Source organism: Stegostoma tigrinum, chromosome 38 (genome assembly GCF_030684315.1).
Source record: "Stegostoma tigrinum isolate sSteTig4 chromosome 38, sSteTig4.hap1, whole genome shotgun sequence".
Classification (NCBI taxonomy): Eukaryota; Metazoa; Chordata; class Chondrichthyes; order Orectolobiformes; family Stegostomatidae; genus Stegostoma; species Stegostoma tigrinum.
The window spans coordinates 3,434,716-3,453,342 of record NC_081391.1 but is presented as its reverse complement, the minus strand read 5'-3'; the positions used below and the strand labels follow the sequence as shown (position 1 = coordinate 3,453,342).

General features: G+C 44.4%; 1 protein-coding gene across 6 annotated transcripts in view; it reads right to left on the bottom strand.

The window, feature by feature from the left end:
• Positions 1-447: 447 nt before the first annotated feature.
• foxred2 (FAD-dependent oxidoreductase domain containing 2) overlaps positions 448-18,627 on the bottom strand; it is a 71,987-nt gene continuing 53,807 nt past the window's right edge. For 5 of the 6 annotated variants that reach the window (XM_048521229.2, XM_048521231.2, XM_048521227.2 and 2 more), the window contains one exon: positions 448-18,265. In XM_048521229.2, coding sequence (XP_048377186.1) covers positions 18,165-18,265 — 101 coding nt within the window. In that variant the 3' untranslated portion in view covers positions 448-18,164. The remainder of the gene's footprint in view (positions 18,266-18,627) is intronic. The other variant, XM_048521232.2, reaches the window with a different exon arrangement.

The following is an 18,627-nucleotide window of genomic DNA, read 5'->3' as shown; positions in this document are numbered from 1 at the left end:
CGCAGCCAAACTTTGACCTCACATGCACCTTCTTGTCTGATCTCCCTGCCCCCAGTTCTGTTAGTGTCCTAAAGTCTAGCTCAGTCTTGAACATAGTCAACGACCAAGGATTCACAGCTCTCTGGGGAATGAAAATTCCAAAGATTCACAACACTCCGAGTGAAGAAGTTTCTCTTCACTTTGGTCCTAAATGGCCAACTCTTTATTCTGAACTGATAAATATCTGGTTCTAACTTTCCCAAGTGAAACAAGCCTCTCAAGTGTTTAACTTTGTCAAGCCATCTTAAAATCCTATGTTTCAATGGAATTGTTTATCTTCTAAACTGCAGAGAGGGTAGGCTCCATTTAGATTAGATTCCCTACAGTGTGGAAACAGGCCCTTCGGCCCAACAAGTCCACACCTCCCCTTGAAGCATCCCACCCAGACCCATTCCCTTATAACTCACACATCCCTGAACACTACGGGCAATTTAGCATGGCCGATCCACCTAGCCTGCACATTTTTGGACTGTGGGAGGAAACTCACGCAGACACGGGGAGAATGTGCAAACTCCACACAGACATTCGCCCGAGGCTGGAATCGAACCTGGGTCCCTGGTGCTGTGAGGCTGCAGTGCTAACCACTGAGCCACCGTGCCACCATTTAATTAGCCTCATCACAGCAAGGCTCTCTGAGATCGCACGTACCAATCTCTCAAATATCCCACTGCACCCCCTCTGAGGCAAATACATCCTTCCTTAGAATTCCCTGGAATTGCGCTCAGTACTCAGGCTGTTGTTTCATGAAAGACCTCTACATTTGTAAAAAGACTCTCACTTGCAGTTCAGTTAGAGTCATAGAGTCTTGGAATAAAGACCAGCATGCCCTTTTCTTGTTAATTACTTGATCTACCTCCATGTTAACTTTCTGTTTTTCATCTACAAAGGTACACACATTTCTCCGAACACAGACTTTATAAAAGTTATTCATGGTTTAAAATATATTCTGTTTTTCTCTTATTCCTGCCAAAGTGAATATCCTGACATTATCCCACAATACACTCCATCTGCAAGCTCAGCAACAATTCATTTTGGCTGTCTATATCCCGTTGCAGCTTGCCTGTTTTAATATTACAGCTTACTTTGCCTCTGGGTTTGCCCATAACAGATAACTAATACAAATGGCGAATGTTTTAGGGGTGCAGGTTCTCAGGTAAGTTACTGTCATGGGGGTTCTCCCCCTGGAAGTTTATTCTCACTACGTTATGGTTCCCCATGAACCAACATTCATCAGGGCACCATTCCCCAGGGACCAACTCTTAAATGGGGAGCGGCTCCCCAGCAACCGACTCTCACCAGGGAAATCATTCCCCTGCAACCAACTCTCACTGGGGTATGGTTCCCCAGGCACCAAGTCTGATTGGGGGAAATTGCCCAGGCACTGACTCGGTGGGGGAGTGATACCCCAAGCACCAAACTCCCACCAGAATTCAGATCCAGCAGCTTATACTTTGGGGTTCAGTTCCACTGCTGCTGTGCAGTTGATAGGGGAGGCAATGGCCTTGTGGTATTGCGAGGCTGTTTATCCAGGGACCCAGACTACATTCTGGGAACCCAGGTTTGAAACCTGCCACTGCAGATGGTGGAATTTGAATTCAATAAATATCTGGAATTAAGAATCTAATGATGACTATGAATCTGTTGCCGATTGTCAAGAAAAACCCGTCTGGTTCACCAATGTCCTTCAGGGAAGGAAACTGCCATCCTTACCTCATCTGTCCTACATGTGACTCCAGACCACAGCAATGCAGTTGACTCTTAACTGCCCTCTAGGCAATTAGGGATGGGCAATAAATGTTGCCTTGCCAGCGATGCCCTCATTCCATGAATGAATAAAAAGAACTATCTCCTCAAGGCTTCAGCTAGTTGGTAATACCATGTTGTAAACTTTGAGATGATTACTAGTTGGCTATTTGACTGCAGAGGCATTACATTTAAGCTCGTCCAGTCTTTACTTGAGCTCCATACATCCCAGATGAAATCGGTAGATAGGCAGTAGCAATGATTTGTCTGTCTGTTACCCTGGCAATTCTGAAATTCCATCAATGCCTGCAAGAACAGTGTGCTCAGAACAAGTCAGCCATTGGAAAATGGGGCAGTCAGGGTCAGCATGCCCAGGGGCCAGAACTGAGGAAGCTGTCTGCAGGGTTAGATGTCCAAACCAGATCTCTCCTTCAGCAACAGGCTGAAACTGAGTGAGACTTGTAGCCCCAAGCTCTGTCATTGCAGGGAGTGAGATCAATCCACAGCTTCCATTCTCAATAAAGTCCACATTTAAATCTCCGGCAGGAGGAAGGAATGCATTGTCTTCGGGACTGACCTTAGACAGAGGTGTAACCTTGTGAAATGATTTACGGGGCATTAAAGCAGTGACAGGCTGGCAGTTCGAGGTAGCACTGAGGTAGCTTTCTCCCTGTATTCACTGAGATCCCATTTATTTTTAATCTTCATTTTATTTTTAAAGTTGTTCTTAGGGAGTTGGCAAAACTGGCAAGGCTGGTTTACAGCTCCACCCTAGTTATACCAGGGCAAGAAAGATGAACCAGACCGTGGGGGAGATGAGTCATATCGAAGCCACTATGGGTAGGTCACTCTCCCTGAAGGACAGAGTGACCTAGTTGTGTTTCTATAACAATACACAGCTTTCGTGTATGCGCATACATAATCAGTGCCAACCCAGGTTTATTAAATTCAGTTTCACGTTCCCACAACAGGGATCAGAACTGATGATGCAGGCACTTATAGGGCTGGCATTTAGCACCACATGATTGCTGAGCCATGGGTTCTGCTACATTAACTGTTCTGCTGGATAGCAGTGAGGGGGGCATTGAAATTGGATTGGGACTGTAGGAGGGGTTGCCTTTCAGCGCTCCTGTTCTAAGCTCATTTTTACTGTCTCCCAGCGAAGGACAGCCGGCAATCAATGAGGGAAGGTGTGGCAAAGGCTGGAAAGAAACAAGCCCAAACACCAACCCCAGCGTGGCAGCTGGAATTAATGACATGTATTTCTGGACAAGACAGAACAGGAGGAGAGAGATTTGCAGCTTCTGGCTAACTATCTTGGAATTTCAATGGAGTCGTGTGAGCTGTCGCAATTCCCCAGGTATTTGAAGTTGTCCCCACAGTGTGGGAACAGGACTTTCGGCCCAACAAGTCCACACCCCCCACCTGAAGACCATCCCACCCAGACCCATTCCCCTGCTTTTCCCCATGTATAACCCACCTAACCTAAACATCCCTGGACACCACGGGCAATTTAGTACAACCAATTGACCTATCCTGCACATCTTTGGACGGTGGGAGGAAATCAGAGCACCCAGAGGAAACCCAGACAGACACAGGGAGAATGTGCAAACTCCAAACAGTCACTTAAGGGTGGAATCAAACCTGGGTCCCTGGTGCTGTGAGGCAGCAGTGCTAACCACTGAGCCACTGTGTCACCTTTCTTTTACTGGATTGCAGTGCCAGTCCCTCAACTGGACAGCAAAGGCCACTGCAGATGCTGTTCAACTGCACAGGGCATCACAGAACTCACCGGTTTACCAAGCTTTCTGAGTGGGACTCACCAGAACTCATCAGAGTGGGCACCCTGCTTAGTCACTATCACTCTGGCCCAGAGTGAGGTGTAAGAAACATTTTGCTCCCTGTCCAACTGAACCAGCAGTGCAATAATTTGTACCAATTAGCTTCCTCCTGCTCCTATTTTCTGTTTCTACTGGAGAAGGGATAAAGGGATCATAGAGTGCAGGGGGAGAGCAGGAACAGGGCACTGAGTTGGATGATCAGCCAGGACTATATTGAATGGTGGAGCAGGCTCGACGAGGCAAACAGCCTACTCCTACTCTTTTTTTTCTATGTAGCTGTTCTTACTAACTTGTTGAGCCATAAGGCATAGAGCACAGATGAAGAAATGATCCACAGAAAAAAGAAATGCAACAGCCTCTCTCCATGACACTGAGTGTAATATTCATCTGAGTGTAAGAGACAAAGTACTGCCTGCACAAGCAGCACTGAACTCATTGCAACAGGAAGCTGATACCATCTGACATAGTAATCTTCAGCAAATATACTGTGGCTTCAAATACCGACTGTATACAGTCACTGACTGACAGTAAATGAACACACACACGTGACTGTACATGCTAAATTGGACCAGACCAAACCCCCTCAAAATATTTTAAGGTAGCCTAGACCCTAACTTTTTGTTATTTTAAAGGCAAATGTAACATGCCGTGTTCCAGATGCAATTCAACTGGTCAAATTACCCAATGTTAAGCAAAGCACCATTTATTCAACACTTACTAAGAACTTAGAATAACTTATACTCTAGTGGAAAACTTAACCAAATAGTAGATAGAGTAATAATGGGTAGGCGGAGGCCTAGTGGTTTCATAGTTTCAGGTTAAATATGGGCAAGGAAACCTCCTACTTATTGACACATACTGTCCTCCCTCAGCTGATGAATCAGTGCTCCTCCATGCTGAGCAACAGTGGAAACACTGAGGATGGCAAGGGCACAAAATGTACTCTGGGTGGGGGATTTCAATGTCCACCACCAACAGTGGCTCAGCATCAGTAATACTGATTGAGCTGGTCAGGTCCTAAAGGACATAGCTGCGAGACTGGGTCTGCGGCAGGTGGTGACAGAACCAACAAGAAGGAAAAGTATACTTGACCTCGTCCTTAATTATCTGCCAGGTGCAGGTCCATGACAATATCGATGAGTGACCATCGCATAGTCTTTGTGGAGATCAAGTCCTGCCTTCACATTGAGGATACCCTCCATTGTGTTATGTGGCACTATCACTGTGCTAAATGGAACAGACTTTGTACAGATCTAGCAACTCAAGGCTGGGCATCCATGAGGCGCTGTGGGCCATCAGCAGCAGAATTGTTCTCCAGCACAATGTGTAACCTCATGGCCTGACACATCCCCAACTCAACCATTACCATCAAGCCAGGGGATCAACCCTGGTTCAATGGAGAGTGCAGGAGGCTATGCCAGGAGCAGCACCAAGCATACCTGAAGGTGAGGTATCAACCTGGTGAAGCCACCAAACAGAACTACTTGCACATGAAACAGCGAAAGCAGCAAATGTCAGACGGAGCTAAGCGATCTAATAACCAACATATCAGATCTAAGCTCTGCAGCCCTGCCACATTTACTTGTGAATGGTGGTGGACAATTAAACAATTCACTGGAGGAGGAGGCTCCACAAATATCCCCATCCTCAATGATGGAAGAGTCCAGCACATCAGTGCAAAAGACAAGCTAAAGCATTCACAGCAATCGTCAGCCAGAAGTGCCGAGTGGATGGTCCAGCTCAGCCTCCTCCAGTGGTCCCCAGCATTTCAGATACAAGTCTTCAGCCAATTCGATTCACTCCACATGATTTCAAGAAACAGTTGGAGACACTGGATACTGCAAAGGCTACAGCTCTCACAACATTCCAGCAATAGTACTGAAGACTTGTGCTCCAAAACTTGCCGCTCCCCTAGCTAAGCTGTTCCAGTGCAGTTACAACACTGGCACCTACCCAACAATGTAGAAAATTGCCCAAGTATGTCCAGTACACAAAAAGCAGGACAAATCCAACCCAGCCATGCACCGCCCCATCAGTCTCCTCTCGGTCATCAGTAAATTGATGGAAGGTGTCATCAACGGTGCTATCAAGCAGCACCTGCTCAGCAATGGCCTATTCAGTGATGCCCAGTTTGAGTTCCACCAGGGTCACTTGGCTCCTGACCTCATTACAGCCTTGGTTCAAACATGGACAAAAGAGCTGAATTCCAGAGGTTGATGTAAGAGTGAAAGCCCTTGATATCAAAGCTGCATTTGACAGAGTGTAGCATCAAGGAGCCCTAGCAAAACTAGAATCAATGAATGTCAGGGGAAAACTCTCCAGCGGTTAGAGTCATACCTGGCACAAAGGAAGATGGTCGTGGTTGTTGGTGGTCAATCATCTCAGCTCCAGAACATTTCTGCAGGAGTTCCTCAGGGTAGTGTCTTCGGCCCAGCCATCTTCAGCGCTTCATCAATGACCTTCCCTCCGTCATAAGGTCAGAAGTGGGGATGTTCGCCGATGATTGCACAATGTTCAGCACCATTTGTGACTCCTCAGATACAGTCCATTTTTAAATGCAACAAGATCTGGACAATATCCAGGCTTGATGAATTTCTGCAGCACATCGTGTAGATAGTGATAGTGTAGATGAGTGGCAAGTGACCGTTGCGCCACACAAATGCCAGGCTATGACCATCACCAATAAGAGACAATTTAACCACCATCTCTTGACATTCAATGCTGTTACCATCACTGAATCTCACACTATCAACATCCTGGGTGTTATCATTGACCAGAAACTCAACTGGGCTCACCACATTAACACAGTAGCTACAAGAGCAGATCAGAAGCTAGGAATACTGCAGCAAGTAACTCACCTCCTGCCTCCTCACATCCTGTCCACCATGTAGAAGGCACAGGTCAGGAGTGTGATGGAACACTTGCCTGGATGAATGCAGCTCCAACAACACTCAAGATGCTTGTACCATCCAGGACAAAGCAGCCTGCGTGATTAGCACTACATCCACATTCAATCCCTCCACCACCGACGCTCGGTAGCAGCAGCGTATACTATCTACACGATGTGCTGCAGAAATTCATCAAAGATTCTCAAACAGCACCTTCCAAACCCACAACCACTTCCATCTAGAAGGACAAGGGCAGCAGATACATGGGAACACCACCATCTCCAAGTTCCCCTCCAAGTCACCCACCACCCTGACTTGGAAACATATCGCCGTTCCTTCACTGTCACTGGGTCAAAACTCTGGGGTTCCTTCCCAAATAGCATTGTGGGTCAACCCACAGCAGAAGAAATGCAGCAGTTCAAGAAGGCAGCTCACTACCACCTTCTCAAGGGATGGGCCAGCCAGTGACACCCACGTCCCACACATGAACAGAAAAAAACTATTACTAATTAACTGTTCCAAAACAGTAACTTCCCATAAACACACCCCTTGAGCAAAACGACAAATTCAGAAATCCAATCTTCTCACATGCAACACCCACAGTAGGAAGAGAAACCCCAACCTGCAACCAAGGGAGGGGAAAATTAGCTTCTACTTCTTTAAAACTCCAGCAGCTTCTGCTTAATTTAAAAGCTAAAGAAAACCCCAAGAAATTCTGGTCTGAGAGATCTGGCCACATCCATCCAAGTTGTATCTATTTTTCCATTTTTTAAAAAATCCCAAGGCGTCACAAGCTGTTTACTGGCTTTCCAACGAGACTGCTCAGTATTTCTGTCTTAAAACCTCTCTTTTAAAAAAAAGGACAAAATAAATTCATAAAGCCACGGCATCGTCACAATGCACGGTGAAGCCTTGATAACTGATTGTACACACACACACACAGCTTCAATAACTGGCTGCATACACAAAGACACCATCAATAACTGACTGTAAACGTACATGTAGTCTCAATGACTGACTATATACACACATGTGTGTGTGTGCATGTGCTATATATTGATGTATTTATATATAAAAACATACACACAGACATACCCTTGATAACTGACTATATACACACACTCTTGATGACTAACTCTTGAAGCACCCTCAAGACTAACAGTACACACACCCCGAGCACTGACTGCATAGACACAGTTTTGATATCTGACTATACATATACTGCACAGGATATTGGTTTGGCCACTTTTGGAATACTGTGATCAATTATAGTATCCGTGCTATAGGAAGAACATTGTGAAACTCGAAAGGGTTCAGAAATGATTTGCGAGGATGTTGCCAGGGTTGGAGGGTTTGAGCTACAGGGAGACGCTGAATAGGCTGGGCCTGTTTTCCCTGAGTGTCGGAGGCTGAGGGGTGACCTTACAGAGGTTTATAAAATCATGAGGGGCATGGATAGGGTGAAAAGCCTTTTCCTCAGGGCAGCTAGTGGTGGGCAAAACTATAGGGCACAGGTTTAAGGTGAGAGGGGAAAGATCTAAAAGGGACCTATGGAGCAACATTTTCATGCAGAGGATGATGCGTGTATGAAATGTGCTGCCAGAGCCAGAAATCACATGACACCAGGCTATAGTCCAACAGGTTTATTTGAAAACACAAGCTTTCAGAGCCTCACTCCTTCTTCAGGTGTTAGTGAGAGAGGCAGTATCAGACACAGAGTTTATAAGTAAAATATCAAAGGTTCACACTACTGATGAGGATGTACTGAACAAATCTAAGATGCTGTTAAATCTTTAGAAGGTTTTAATTGATTAATATGTATATAAATCCACAAATTCCTTTCAAGTCGCAGTCCTGAGAGAATTAAAGGTTTTATCAGTGTAAAGAAGAGGTGACATTTTAAGCCAGGCATAGCATGTTTAGGTGTGAGGTCTTGTTTAGAATCTGTTTGTGTTTTAGTTTGGAGTCAGACTGGTTTTATTTCTAAATATGAATGTATAAAATGCCCCCTTGACTGTCTATAAATTGTGTGGCTTTTGAACAAAATAGAATGAATCTGCAAATTCAAATTCAACCCAGACTTTCACAAGTCTTGTGTCTGTGTGTGTGTGTGAGATAGAGAGATAGAGAGTAAGATGCTAGAGGAAGTGGTGGAGGCCAGTACAGTTGCAACGTTTAAAAGGCATCTGGATGGGTAAGTAAATAGGAAGTGTTTGAGAGGGATATGGACCAAATGCTGGCAAATGGGACTAAATTAATTTAGATTACCTGGTCAGGATGGATGAGTTGGACCAAATGGTCAGTTCCCATGCTGTACAGCTCTATGACTTTATATACATATATATTCTAAATGCATATACAGACACTCAAACAAGTGACTGCATATACTCACCCTCAATAATTTACTGTATATACACAGATCCACAGAGGATGCCGTATCTCTAGCCCTGCTCTCATCCCTAAAACATCTGGACAATAAATGGGATGGGATAGTGTAGGGGGAGGGGCTTAGATTAGTTCACAGGTCAGCGCAACATCGAGGGCCGAAGGGTCTGTTCTGCGCTGTATTGTTCTATGTTCTAATAAAGACACCTATGTCAGACTCCTGTGCATTGACTACAGCTCCGCCTTCAACATCATTATCCCAGACTGATCTCAAAACACCATGACCTTGGTCTCAGCTCCCCTCTGCTATTGGATCCTCAGCTTGCTGACCCATAGACCGCAATCAGTGAGGATAAGTAACTGCACATTCTCCACCACAACACTCAACACTGGAGCCCCCCAGGGATGTGTCCTTAGGTCCCTCCTGTATTCCCTATACACCTACAACTGTGTCACCAAATTCCAAATGAACGCCATCTACAAGGTCACTGATAACACCACCATGGGACAGATATCTAACAACGACGAGTCAAAATACAGAAAGGAGATAGAGGGCTTGGTGACATGGTGCAACGAAAACAATCTGTCTCTCAATGTTGGCAAACTAAAGGGTCAGGGCAGCTAGTGGTGGGCAAAACTATAGGGCACAGGTTTAAGGTGATTATCAACTTTAGCAAGAAAGGAGGTGAACACACCCCGATCTACATCAATGGAATTGAGGTTGAGAGTGTGAAGAGCATCACCTTCCTCGGCGTGATGATAACCAACAATCCGTCCTAGATTTCTCACTTAGATGCAACAGTCAAAAAGGCGCAACAATGCCTCTTCGCCCTCAGGAGGCTCAGGAAATTTGGGATGTCCATAAGGTCCCTCACCAACTTCTACTGATGTGCCACTGAAAGCACACTGTCCGGGTGCATAAACAACCTGGTATGGCAAATGCTGTGCCCAGGACCGTAAGAAACTACAGGGGGTTGTGTGCACCACCCAGACCACGACAGATGCCAACCCTCCATCCATGAACATTTTGGTTAGAGATAGTCAACATGGATTCGTCAAGGGCAGATCGTGTCTCACAAACCTCATTGAGTTTTTTGAGAAGGTGACCAAGCATGTGGATGAGGGTAGGGCAGTTGACGTGGTGTACATGGACTTCAGTAAAGCCTTTGATAAGGTTCCACATGGTAGGCTATTGGAGAAAATACGGAGGAACGGGTTTGAGGAGATTTCGCAGTTTGGATTAGAAACTGGCTTTCAGTAAGAAGGCAACGAGTGGTGGTTAACGGAAAGTATTCAGCCTGGAGTCCGGTTACTTGTGGTGTGCCTCAAGGATCTGTTTTAGGACCACTGCTGTTTGTCATTTTTATAAATGACTTGGACGCAGGCATAGGTGGATGGGTTAGTGAGTTTGCAGATGACACTAGTCAGTGGACTGGTGGACAATGCGGAAGAATGTTGCAGGTTGCAGAGACTCAGATAAACTGCAGAATTGGGCTGAAAGGTGGCAAATGGAGTTCAATGCAGATAAATATGAGGTGATTCACTTTGAGAAGAATAATAGGAAGACAGAATACCGGGAATGGAAAGATTCTTGGTAATGTGGATGTGCAGAGGGATCTTGGTGTCCATGTACATGGATTCCTGAAAGTTGCCACCCAGGTTGATAATGCTGTTAAGAAGGCAAACGGTGTGTTAGGTTTTTTTGGTCGAGGGATTGAATTCCAGAGCCGATGTCATGCTGCAACTGTACAAAACGCTAGCGCGGCCTCACTTGGAATATTGCGTACAGTTCTGGTCGCCCTATTACAGGAAGGATGCGGAAGCATTGGAAAGGGTGCAGAGGAGATTTACCAGGATGTTGCCTGTTCTGGAGGGAAGGCCTTATGAGGAAAGGCTGAGGGACTTTGGTCTGTTCTCATTGGAGAGAAGGAGGCTAAGAGGGGATTTAATAGAGACATACAAGATGATCAGAGGATTAGATAGGGTGGACAGGGAGAGTCTTTTTTCCGAGGATCATGACATCATCTTGTACAAGGGGTCTTAAGATTTAAGACAGATGTCAGAGGCAGGTTCTTTACTCAGAGCGTGGTAAGGGTGTGGAACATCCTGCCTGCCAATGTAGTTAACTCAGCCACATTAGGGGCATTTAAACAGCCCTTGGATAAGCATATGGATGACGATGGGATGGTATAGGGGGATGGGCTTAGATTAGTTCACAGGTCGGCACAATATCGAGGGCCGAAGGACCTGTTCTGCGCTGTATTGTTCTATGTTCTAACTCTATTTACATGGCTTGGTGCCACTGAAAGGCAGCCAACATCATCAAAGACCCATCGCATCCTGATAATGACCCCCTACAACCTCTTCCATCAGGCAGAGATACAGAAGCCTGAACACATGTACAAACAGGTTCAGGGATAGCTTCTTTCTTTCTTTCTTCTATCAGACTGTTTAATGGACTCTAGTTTAAAGTAATGTAACCTGCGATGTAACCTGTACGCATCTAAGTCTTTTTTATCTTTTTGTTCTGTATGTACCATTCGTAAACAAAGCTTTTCACTGCATTTTGGTACGTGACCAATCAAACAAGCACACACACACGCAACTTCAATCGCAGTCTGTGCATATACACACCCTCAATAACTAACTGTATATACAGACACACCCCCTCAATAACCAGCAAAACACACAGACCCACCATAGGATGCTGCACTTACACAAAGTTCGAGTTACAGTCTTAAGAATTAAATCTGTCTCAAGGTTGTTTGGGAAGCAACAAGCCAGAAGAGTGGATGGGATTGCTCCAATCCACCACTTACCCCCTGAATTAGGAAGGGGCAGCATCTCACTCTCATTTAGGAGACAGTGTTACAGAAACAGCACCCAGTGAGTGCCAGTGGGATGGATGGCACTGGATGCTGACGGGGAGGAGGATTAAGTTTGTGGGGGGGGTGGTGTCTGGGCCTCAGTAAGGAGTAGTTTCCAAACACACACAGGAAGTCGTCACTTGAATGATAAGCAAGGGGCCACCAGCAGGCATAGAGCTAAAGCCAGCAAGATTCGACACTTTTGTGGAAGGAAGGAAGATATTTTATGAAGCTCTTTTTGCAACCGAATTATTGTGTTTAATAGAAACAGAAGGTTGTGAAGGTGAGGGAAAGTGTCAGCATTGCTCATATCATGAAAATATTATCCTTTGGGTAAAACAGAAACATAGGCATGAAGGATTTAGAAACCACAGACTGGTTAATGATATAAACTCCCCTGTTTTCCAGATAAAACCTGTGCAAGAACTGAGATGTGAGTGGACCTGTCATATTCCTGTTGCAGCCTGTGGTGGGTCTTTCACAAAACAAAGCCTCCATTTAGAAAAATCTGATTGAACAGGACTGCAGCTTTAGTGTTGCAATCCCCATACAGAGTTTTAAAAAGGGATTTAACCTTCCAGATTCCAACTGAGGAAGAGGTGTGGCAAAAAATTAAAACCCTTACTCTAACAAATTACCAAAAGCACCATTGACTAAACGATGTTTTATTTTTGTTAACTCATACTTTAAACATGACAGGCACATTTCCCTTTTATATTTATCACACTACACACTCTCCATAGAATCATACTGCTTATAGTAAACAGTCCATAGCTGCTCCCAACAGACAGTGCGGTCTCCTTGTCCAGCTTTGCCAAGCAGGAACTACAAGTGAGTGTCTCCATGCACGCTCTTCAGTTTTTGGAATTTCTTATCTGCGTATCCAGTAGCAAAGCCTACCTTGAAGATGCTTCTCCTCTGGCCATGCCAGGATGAATAACCCAAGGTTATCATGAGAATGAAAATCTATCAGGACAAGCAGGAATGTAGAGTTGAGATTAACATCAGATAGACCACAATCTTATTGAATGATCTACACTTGCTCCTCAAATGAATAGGAGGACATGGTAGCTAGCACTGCTGCCCAGAGCGCCAGGACCCCGGGTTCAACTCCATCCTCTGTGTGAAGTTTGCATGTTCTCCCTATGTCTGCACGAGTTTCCACAGGTCCTCTGATTTCCTCCCATAGTCCAAAAGCTGTTCAGGTTAGGTGGACTGACTGTGCTAAATTGCCCGTAGTTTCTAGGGGTGTGTAGATTAGGTGGATTAGACACGGGGATGAGTTCGGGTGGGATGCTCCTGTTCAGAGGGGTGGTGTGGACCTGCTGGGCTGAATGGCCTATTTCCACACTGTAGGTATTCTATCATTCCTTAGATGGGTACAGATGTAGCTAGAGTATTTCACAAAAGCCAAACAGTTCTGTGCTCTATGATATTCAGGATTTATAGGGAAGCCTACAATCTGACCTTAAAAATGGCTTCCTCTGCTGTCAACATGACTGAAATAGACTGCTCTTGACCCTAACACTTTTTTTAAAAATCAAATATGCAGATGACGTTCAACTTGGAAGAATTGTAAACTGCCAGGTCAGCGTGGAACTCCGAAAGCACACTGGCAAGTCAGTGGACTGGGTAGATATAGGACAGATGAGGTTCAATACAGAGAAGCGTGAGGTGATGCACTTTGGTCAGAAGGGCATTGAAATACGATATAAACATGGACAGTTACAATTTTAAAGGCAGTGCAGCAGCAGAGGAATCTGGGTGGATATGTGCACTGATCATTGAAGGTGCCAACAGCAGTTAATAAAGTATAGCATTTCCAGCTTCATTAATCGGATCACAGAATACTACAGTAGGGAAGCGATGCTGAACTTGTACAACAGACTTGTTAGATCTCAGCTGCAGTACTGTGTCCAGTTGTGGGTGCTACATTATAGGAAATGCGTGAACCCATTAGACAGCATGTAGAAGCAATTTGCTAGAACAGCTCCAGGAATGAGAAACTTAAGTTGAGGAAACTGAAGCAGTTTCTCCCTGGAGGAAAGAGGTTGAGAAGAGTTTTATTAGAGGTTTTCAAAATCATTAATGGACTGGACAGAGTAAATAGTGTGAAGCTGTTCCTACTTGTAAAAGAAAGAAGAATGAGAAGGTATAGATTTAAAGTGATTTGCAAAAAAAATGATGACAGAAAAATCTTTTTCACACACCAAGTGGTTAGGATCTGGAATGCACAGCCTGGAAATGTGGAGGAGGCAGGTTCAACTGAGGCCTTCAAGAGGGGACTGAATGATTATTTGGATTGTAATGGTGTGCAACGACACGTGGAAAATGCAGGAGATTGGCACGAGATAATAGAGCTGTTGTGGACAGCACGAACTGAATGGCCTCCTGCACTGTAATAGTTCTGTGATCTGGTTTTACACTGCCGGTGGCAAACAAAATCTTTGAACTTCTCTTCCTAAGAAGGTAGTCAATGAATCATTGTTAAATTTAAGGCATAGAGAGATAAATTTTTTCTGTTTCAGGTAATCACGTAGAGTTAGCAGGAAAATGGAGGTGAAGCTGAAGATCAGCCATGATCTTCTTGAGTAAGCAGGGCAGACGCGAGGGGCTGAATGGTCCACTTCTGCTGTTGCTTCTTGTGTTCTAATATTCTTGTCATTTAGAGTTTTGCTTTCAGTCTTAAAATCTTACAAATTTTCTACCTCAATGCATTAAAGCTCAGATCAGGAGTTGACCCTCCTTACAAAATTAAACAGCAAATTATGCCATTTGGCCCAGCCCACCACACTGGTCTTATGCGAGAATTTTCTAATTAGTCCTAAGCCCCAGAGCCCTTCCATTTTTTTAAGCATATATACAACTTCTGTCCCAAAATTATAATTAAACCTTATCTCTTGGATGTCCCTGCTTCACCACGGGCAGCTATATCTTCAGCTTCTGGGCTCTAAACTCTGGAATTCGTTCCCTAAGCCTCTCCCTCTTTTAAGATTCCCTTTAAGACTGACTTTGGAGGAAAGAACTTCAGAGTTGCAAGTGAAGAGTCTGGGGTAAGTCTGTTAAAACAGCTGATTGCTTTGACTAAGCTTTTTTTGACCACCTTGTCCTGAAATCTTGCTTTCACCCTGCTTAATAATCACACTTGTGAGTTGATGCCAGGGATGCAGTACAATAAAGGTGCTACAAAAATCCAAGTTGTTGTTGCATGCGGCAGACTTTTAGCCTGTGTCTTCCAGATCTTAACCTACTTTCTTAAAATAAAAATCCCTACCTCTCCCAACCTCTGCTACCAGATATTTCGCTAATTAGCTTTGAGTTGTGATGTCCAACTGTCCTGTCAGTGCGAGTAATTTTCTGTATATGTCCTGTTCAAACATTCGCAGCACATAATCCAGAAGCCCAGAGGTGGAACACAGTCAAGGAAAAGGGAACAGACTGCAGCATTGATCAGACAATAGGCTGATTGTCTTGTGTTGTCAGCAGTTCAAGATTTCAATTTACCCCAGCTTCTACACACCTCGACACCAAGGTTAAAATCTCAAGTCTGAAGTGTTATCTGCTGCTGTCTGACCTTTTGACACAGCCTGGCAATCTTCATGGATCACTTTACCTGGAGTTAAATATTGATTTTTTTAAAAAAAACCCTTTAAAATTGCAGCAGGGGATGGGTGAAATGTACAGCCACATATTTCTCTCTGACTGTTGGTTACTGAGCAATGGATCAGATTGTATTGTCGCTGCAATTCAATTTGAGATAAACTGAACCCATTAAGGTATGTAACATTTTAATGTCTAGATTAGAATGTTTATAGAATTTGCACTTTCACTCTAAAATGTGGCATTAGAGTGAGGAGTCAAAGCCAGCTCACTGGCAAGACTGCCTAACCCTTTGACCTCTGCATGCCAAGGCTATTGACATCTGCAGACAGTTAAACTGAACAGATGGATTGTGGAAAATCACATTAAAGATTTTAGTGTTGGCTTCCATTTATTCCCATGAATTCACAATTTAATCGAAGCTTTCCCCTGCTGTAGAGTCTAATTAACTGGATTCCTTTCCTGTAGCCCCTATCCTCTGGCTCAAATGGAAACCTCACCACCATTATGAAGCACAGTAATGTAAAAGTGCAAATGCAGGCCATTCAACCCATTACATCTGTCTCAGCCCTTTCAGAGAATGATCCAGTTAGCCCCATTCTCCTTTGCTACTTCCCCACAGATTGTAAACATTCACCTTCAAATTCCACATTGAAAATTACTATTCAATCTGCTTCTGGCCTATTCCAGATCTCAATAACTCATTGTTAAAAAAATAATCTTCCCTCTGACTCTTATGCCATTACAACAAAGGAATAAACTGTAATAGATGCAACATACGATACTGGGGAGTTTACAATGTGGGGGTTAAAATGGGGAAATACAGAGGAGAGGAAGTGTTAGAAGAATAACTGAACCACGGCTCAAGGACTTCATATGTTCCTCATTATAAAGCTGCAGGTTGTGTCTTTATGTTTATATAATATTTTACGTAATGTCATTGTTAAATAGAAAGCTTACAGTAAAACTGGTACATTAAGTTGACTGGGGCACGGCTGAGGTCTCAGCTGCGGTTATAAGATCACAGGTTTACACTGCAGATCCCATTTTTAATATGAATAAAGGAATCTGTGATGAAGAAGGTTGATACAGAAAGTGTGGAGGGTGATTAGAGAATGTATGGCTTGTGTGAAAACGTAAGCTTTTACAGATCGATGAGGCAACAGTCCAAAGCCGAGGCAGACTACAACCTGATCCTTAGTCCTCACCAACCTTTCTCACTCCTGCCGAGTACAATGTACCTCTGCTGGGTTATAGTTGGCACGCTCCCTTCTCCATACACCAAGATCCCATCTAGGCACCCTACAAAACTGCATGGGGCAACCATCAAATTCCATTCTCTCCTCACAACTCGAGTTTGTTCACAGGCATGCTTAGCAAACAACAGCAATAAGCAAGCACTATCCAGCTCAATTACCCACTGGGCACTAAAATAGAGTCACAGCAGTCTGACCCTAGTTCCTGGTCCTCAGGTTTCTTTACCTCCCTCCCAAGTGTGTTGGGAAGGAGCAAGGTGACTAACATTAATTAGAAAGCTCAGGTACAATGGGCTGAATGGCCTCTTTCAATGCTCTGCCAGTCTAAGAGTCTGAGTGAATTGATGTCTATCTGATGCAGAATACGTTGTTTCTGCACCACAAGTACCCAATTTCTGTAACAAAAATATCCACCTGAAGTCTTCTGCACTTCCTCAATTAGTTAAACCACCAATGATTCATATCCTGTTCAGAAAGATCTGTTGTACTAGGTTCTTCCCCCATTTGTCAAATAAGCAGCTCAGCAGCATCACCTCCAGCAACCAAACAGCATTACAGTCATTCAAGAACTGCTCATTAACAAGATTAATATGAGTAGACTGTTCAAACCCTCGATGATGTCCATTCTGTTTGGTCACAGATCTGCACTTGATCTTTATCCTCCATTCTTCCATATCCCTTGTAGCCTCTGACAAAACAATCAATCAATCTGAACGTTGGAAGTGTCAGTGACAGCGGTGTTCATGGTAGGCAAGGCGTCCATTCAGCAGAACCTTTGGCCTGAATTAACAGGCTGGTGCTTTCCTGTCACAACTTTCAGGAAACCAGTGTGTTCTGAAGTGCTTCATAGCCAATGGTATACAATCAGCTCAGTGTCATTGTAGCTGTAAAGCAAGAAAACCAGCAAACTCCCATAAGCAGCAACAATCAGCCAACAATCTGTGTGCAGCAATTTCTCATGCAAACCAGAACATTAAAATTCAGTCTTGCCAGAAATGGAGCCTGGCCTCCCGACCAGAGGAATGCTTCCACATCAGTGTGAGTTTTGACCATGATTTTCAAAGATTTAGTGGGCCACTTTGTGAAGGTGCAGGAGGGGCAAGTTTGCAGAAAGTGCTGATATCAGCACTGGTGAAGCTTTAAGCATGGCTTTGGACTTTTCAAAGACTAGATTAATCATTCGAACATGTGATGGAACACATTTAAAATTGTAGCCTCCGTAATCCCAACAAGTGTCAAACCTATTAACACAAATCCACCCTCCAGATATTGACAGACATGTCTGGCTGTGTTTTCATATGAATATACATCATGCAGGAGTTATTATTTGAAACCTCTGTACTTGGCAGCAGGACTAAGTGTGTCCTGGAATCATTCAGTCCAGTAACTCTGTGTGCACTGAGTCCTCACTTGGATAAAGGGCACAGTCTGTCTGGCCACACATTCAGTCACTGAACAGTTTCACTTCAAACTCCCTTGTTGCTCAGGCACTTGCTGGCTGTGGACGCTGTCGCTGGAATGCTGGCCCACCGCTGCAGAACCTTGTCAGAAGATCTCAACATCCAGCAAGCCCTGCATGTTTAAGTAACCGTGGTGGCAGAATGGCGGCACATGTGGATTGGTCAAAGCAAACTTGAAGCAGGATTCTGGGGGGGGAATGGAATCTCATTAGAACCCAAAGCTCTCCCATAAATTCAGCAGTTCCTGTGATCAAAATACAACCTCTACCAATGAGTTAATAAGAAAAAAACAAGCTTGCACTCATGTAGCGCTTCTCACAACCACATGATGCCACCAAACGCTTCATGGGTAATAAAATCTTCTGAAGTGCAATCCCTTTACTGAATTATGGCAGCAGCCTTGGCTACACTGTTTGACCTAGTGTGAACACTCTATACAGGCCTGAACTACTGTCAGCTCACTCCCTAACAATGCTGGGGAGCACTGTGGGAGGCCTGGAGCTTCGCTAGTGGGAAGGGGATGGACAAGTGGCACAGGGTTTCACAGC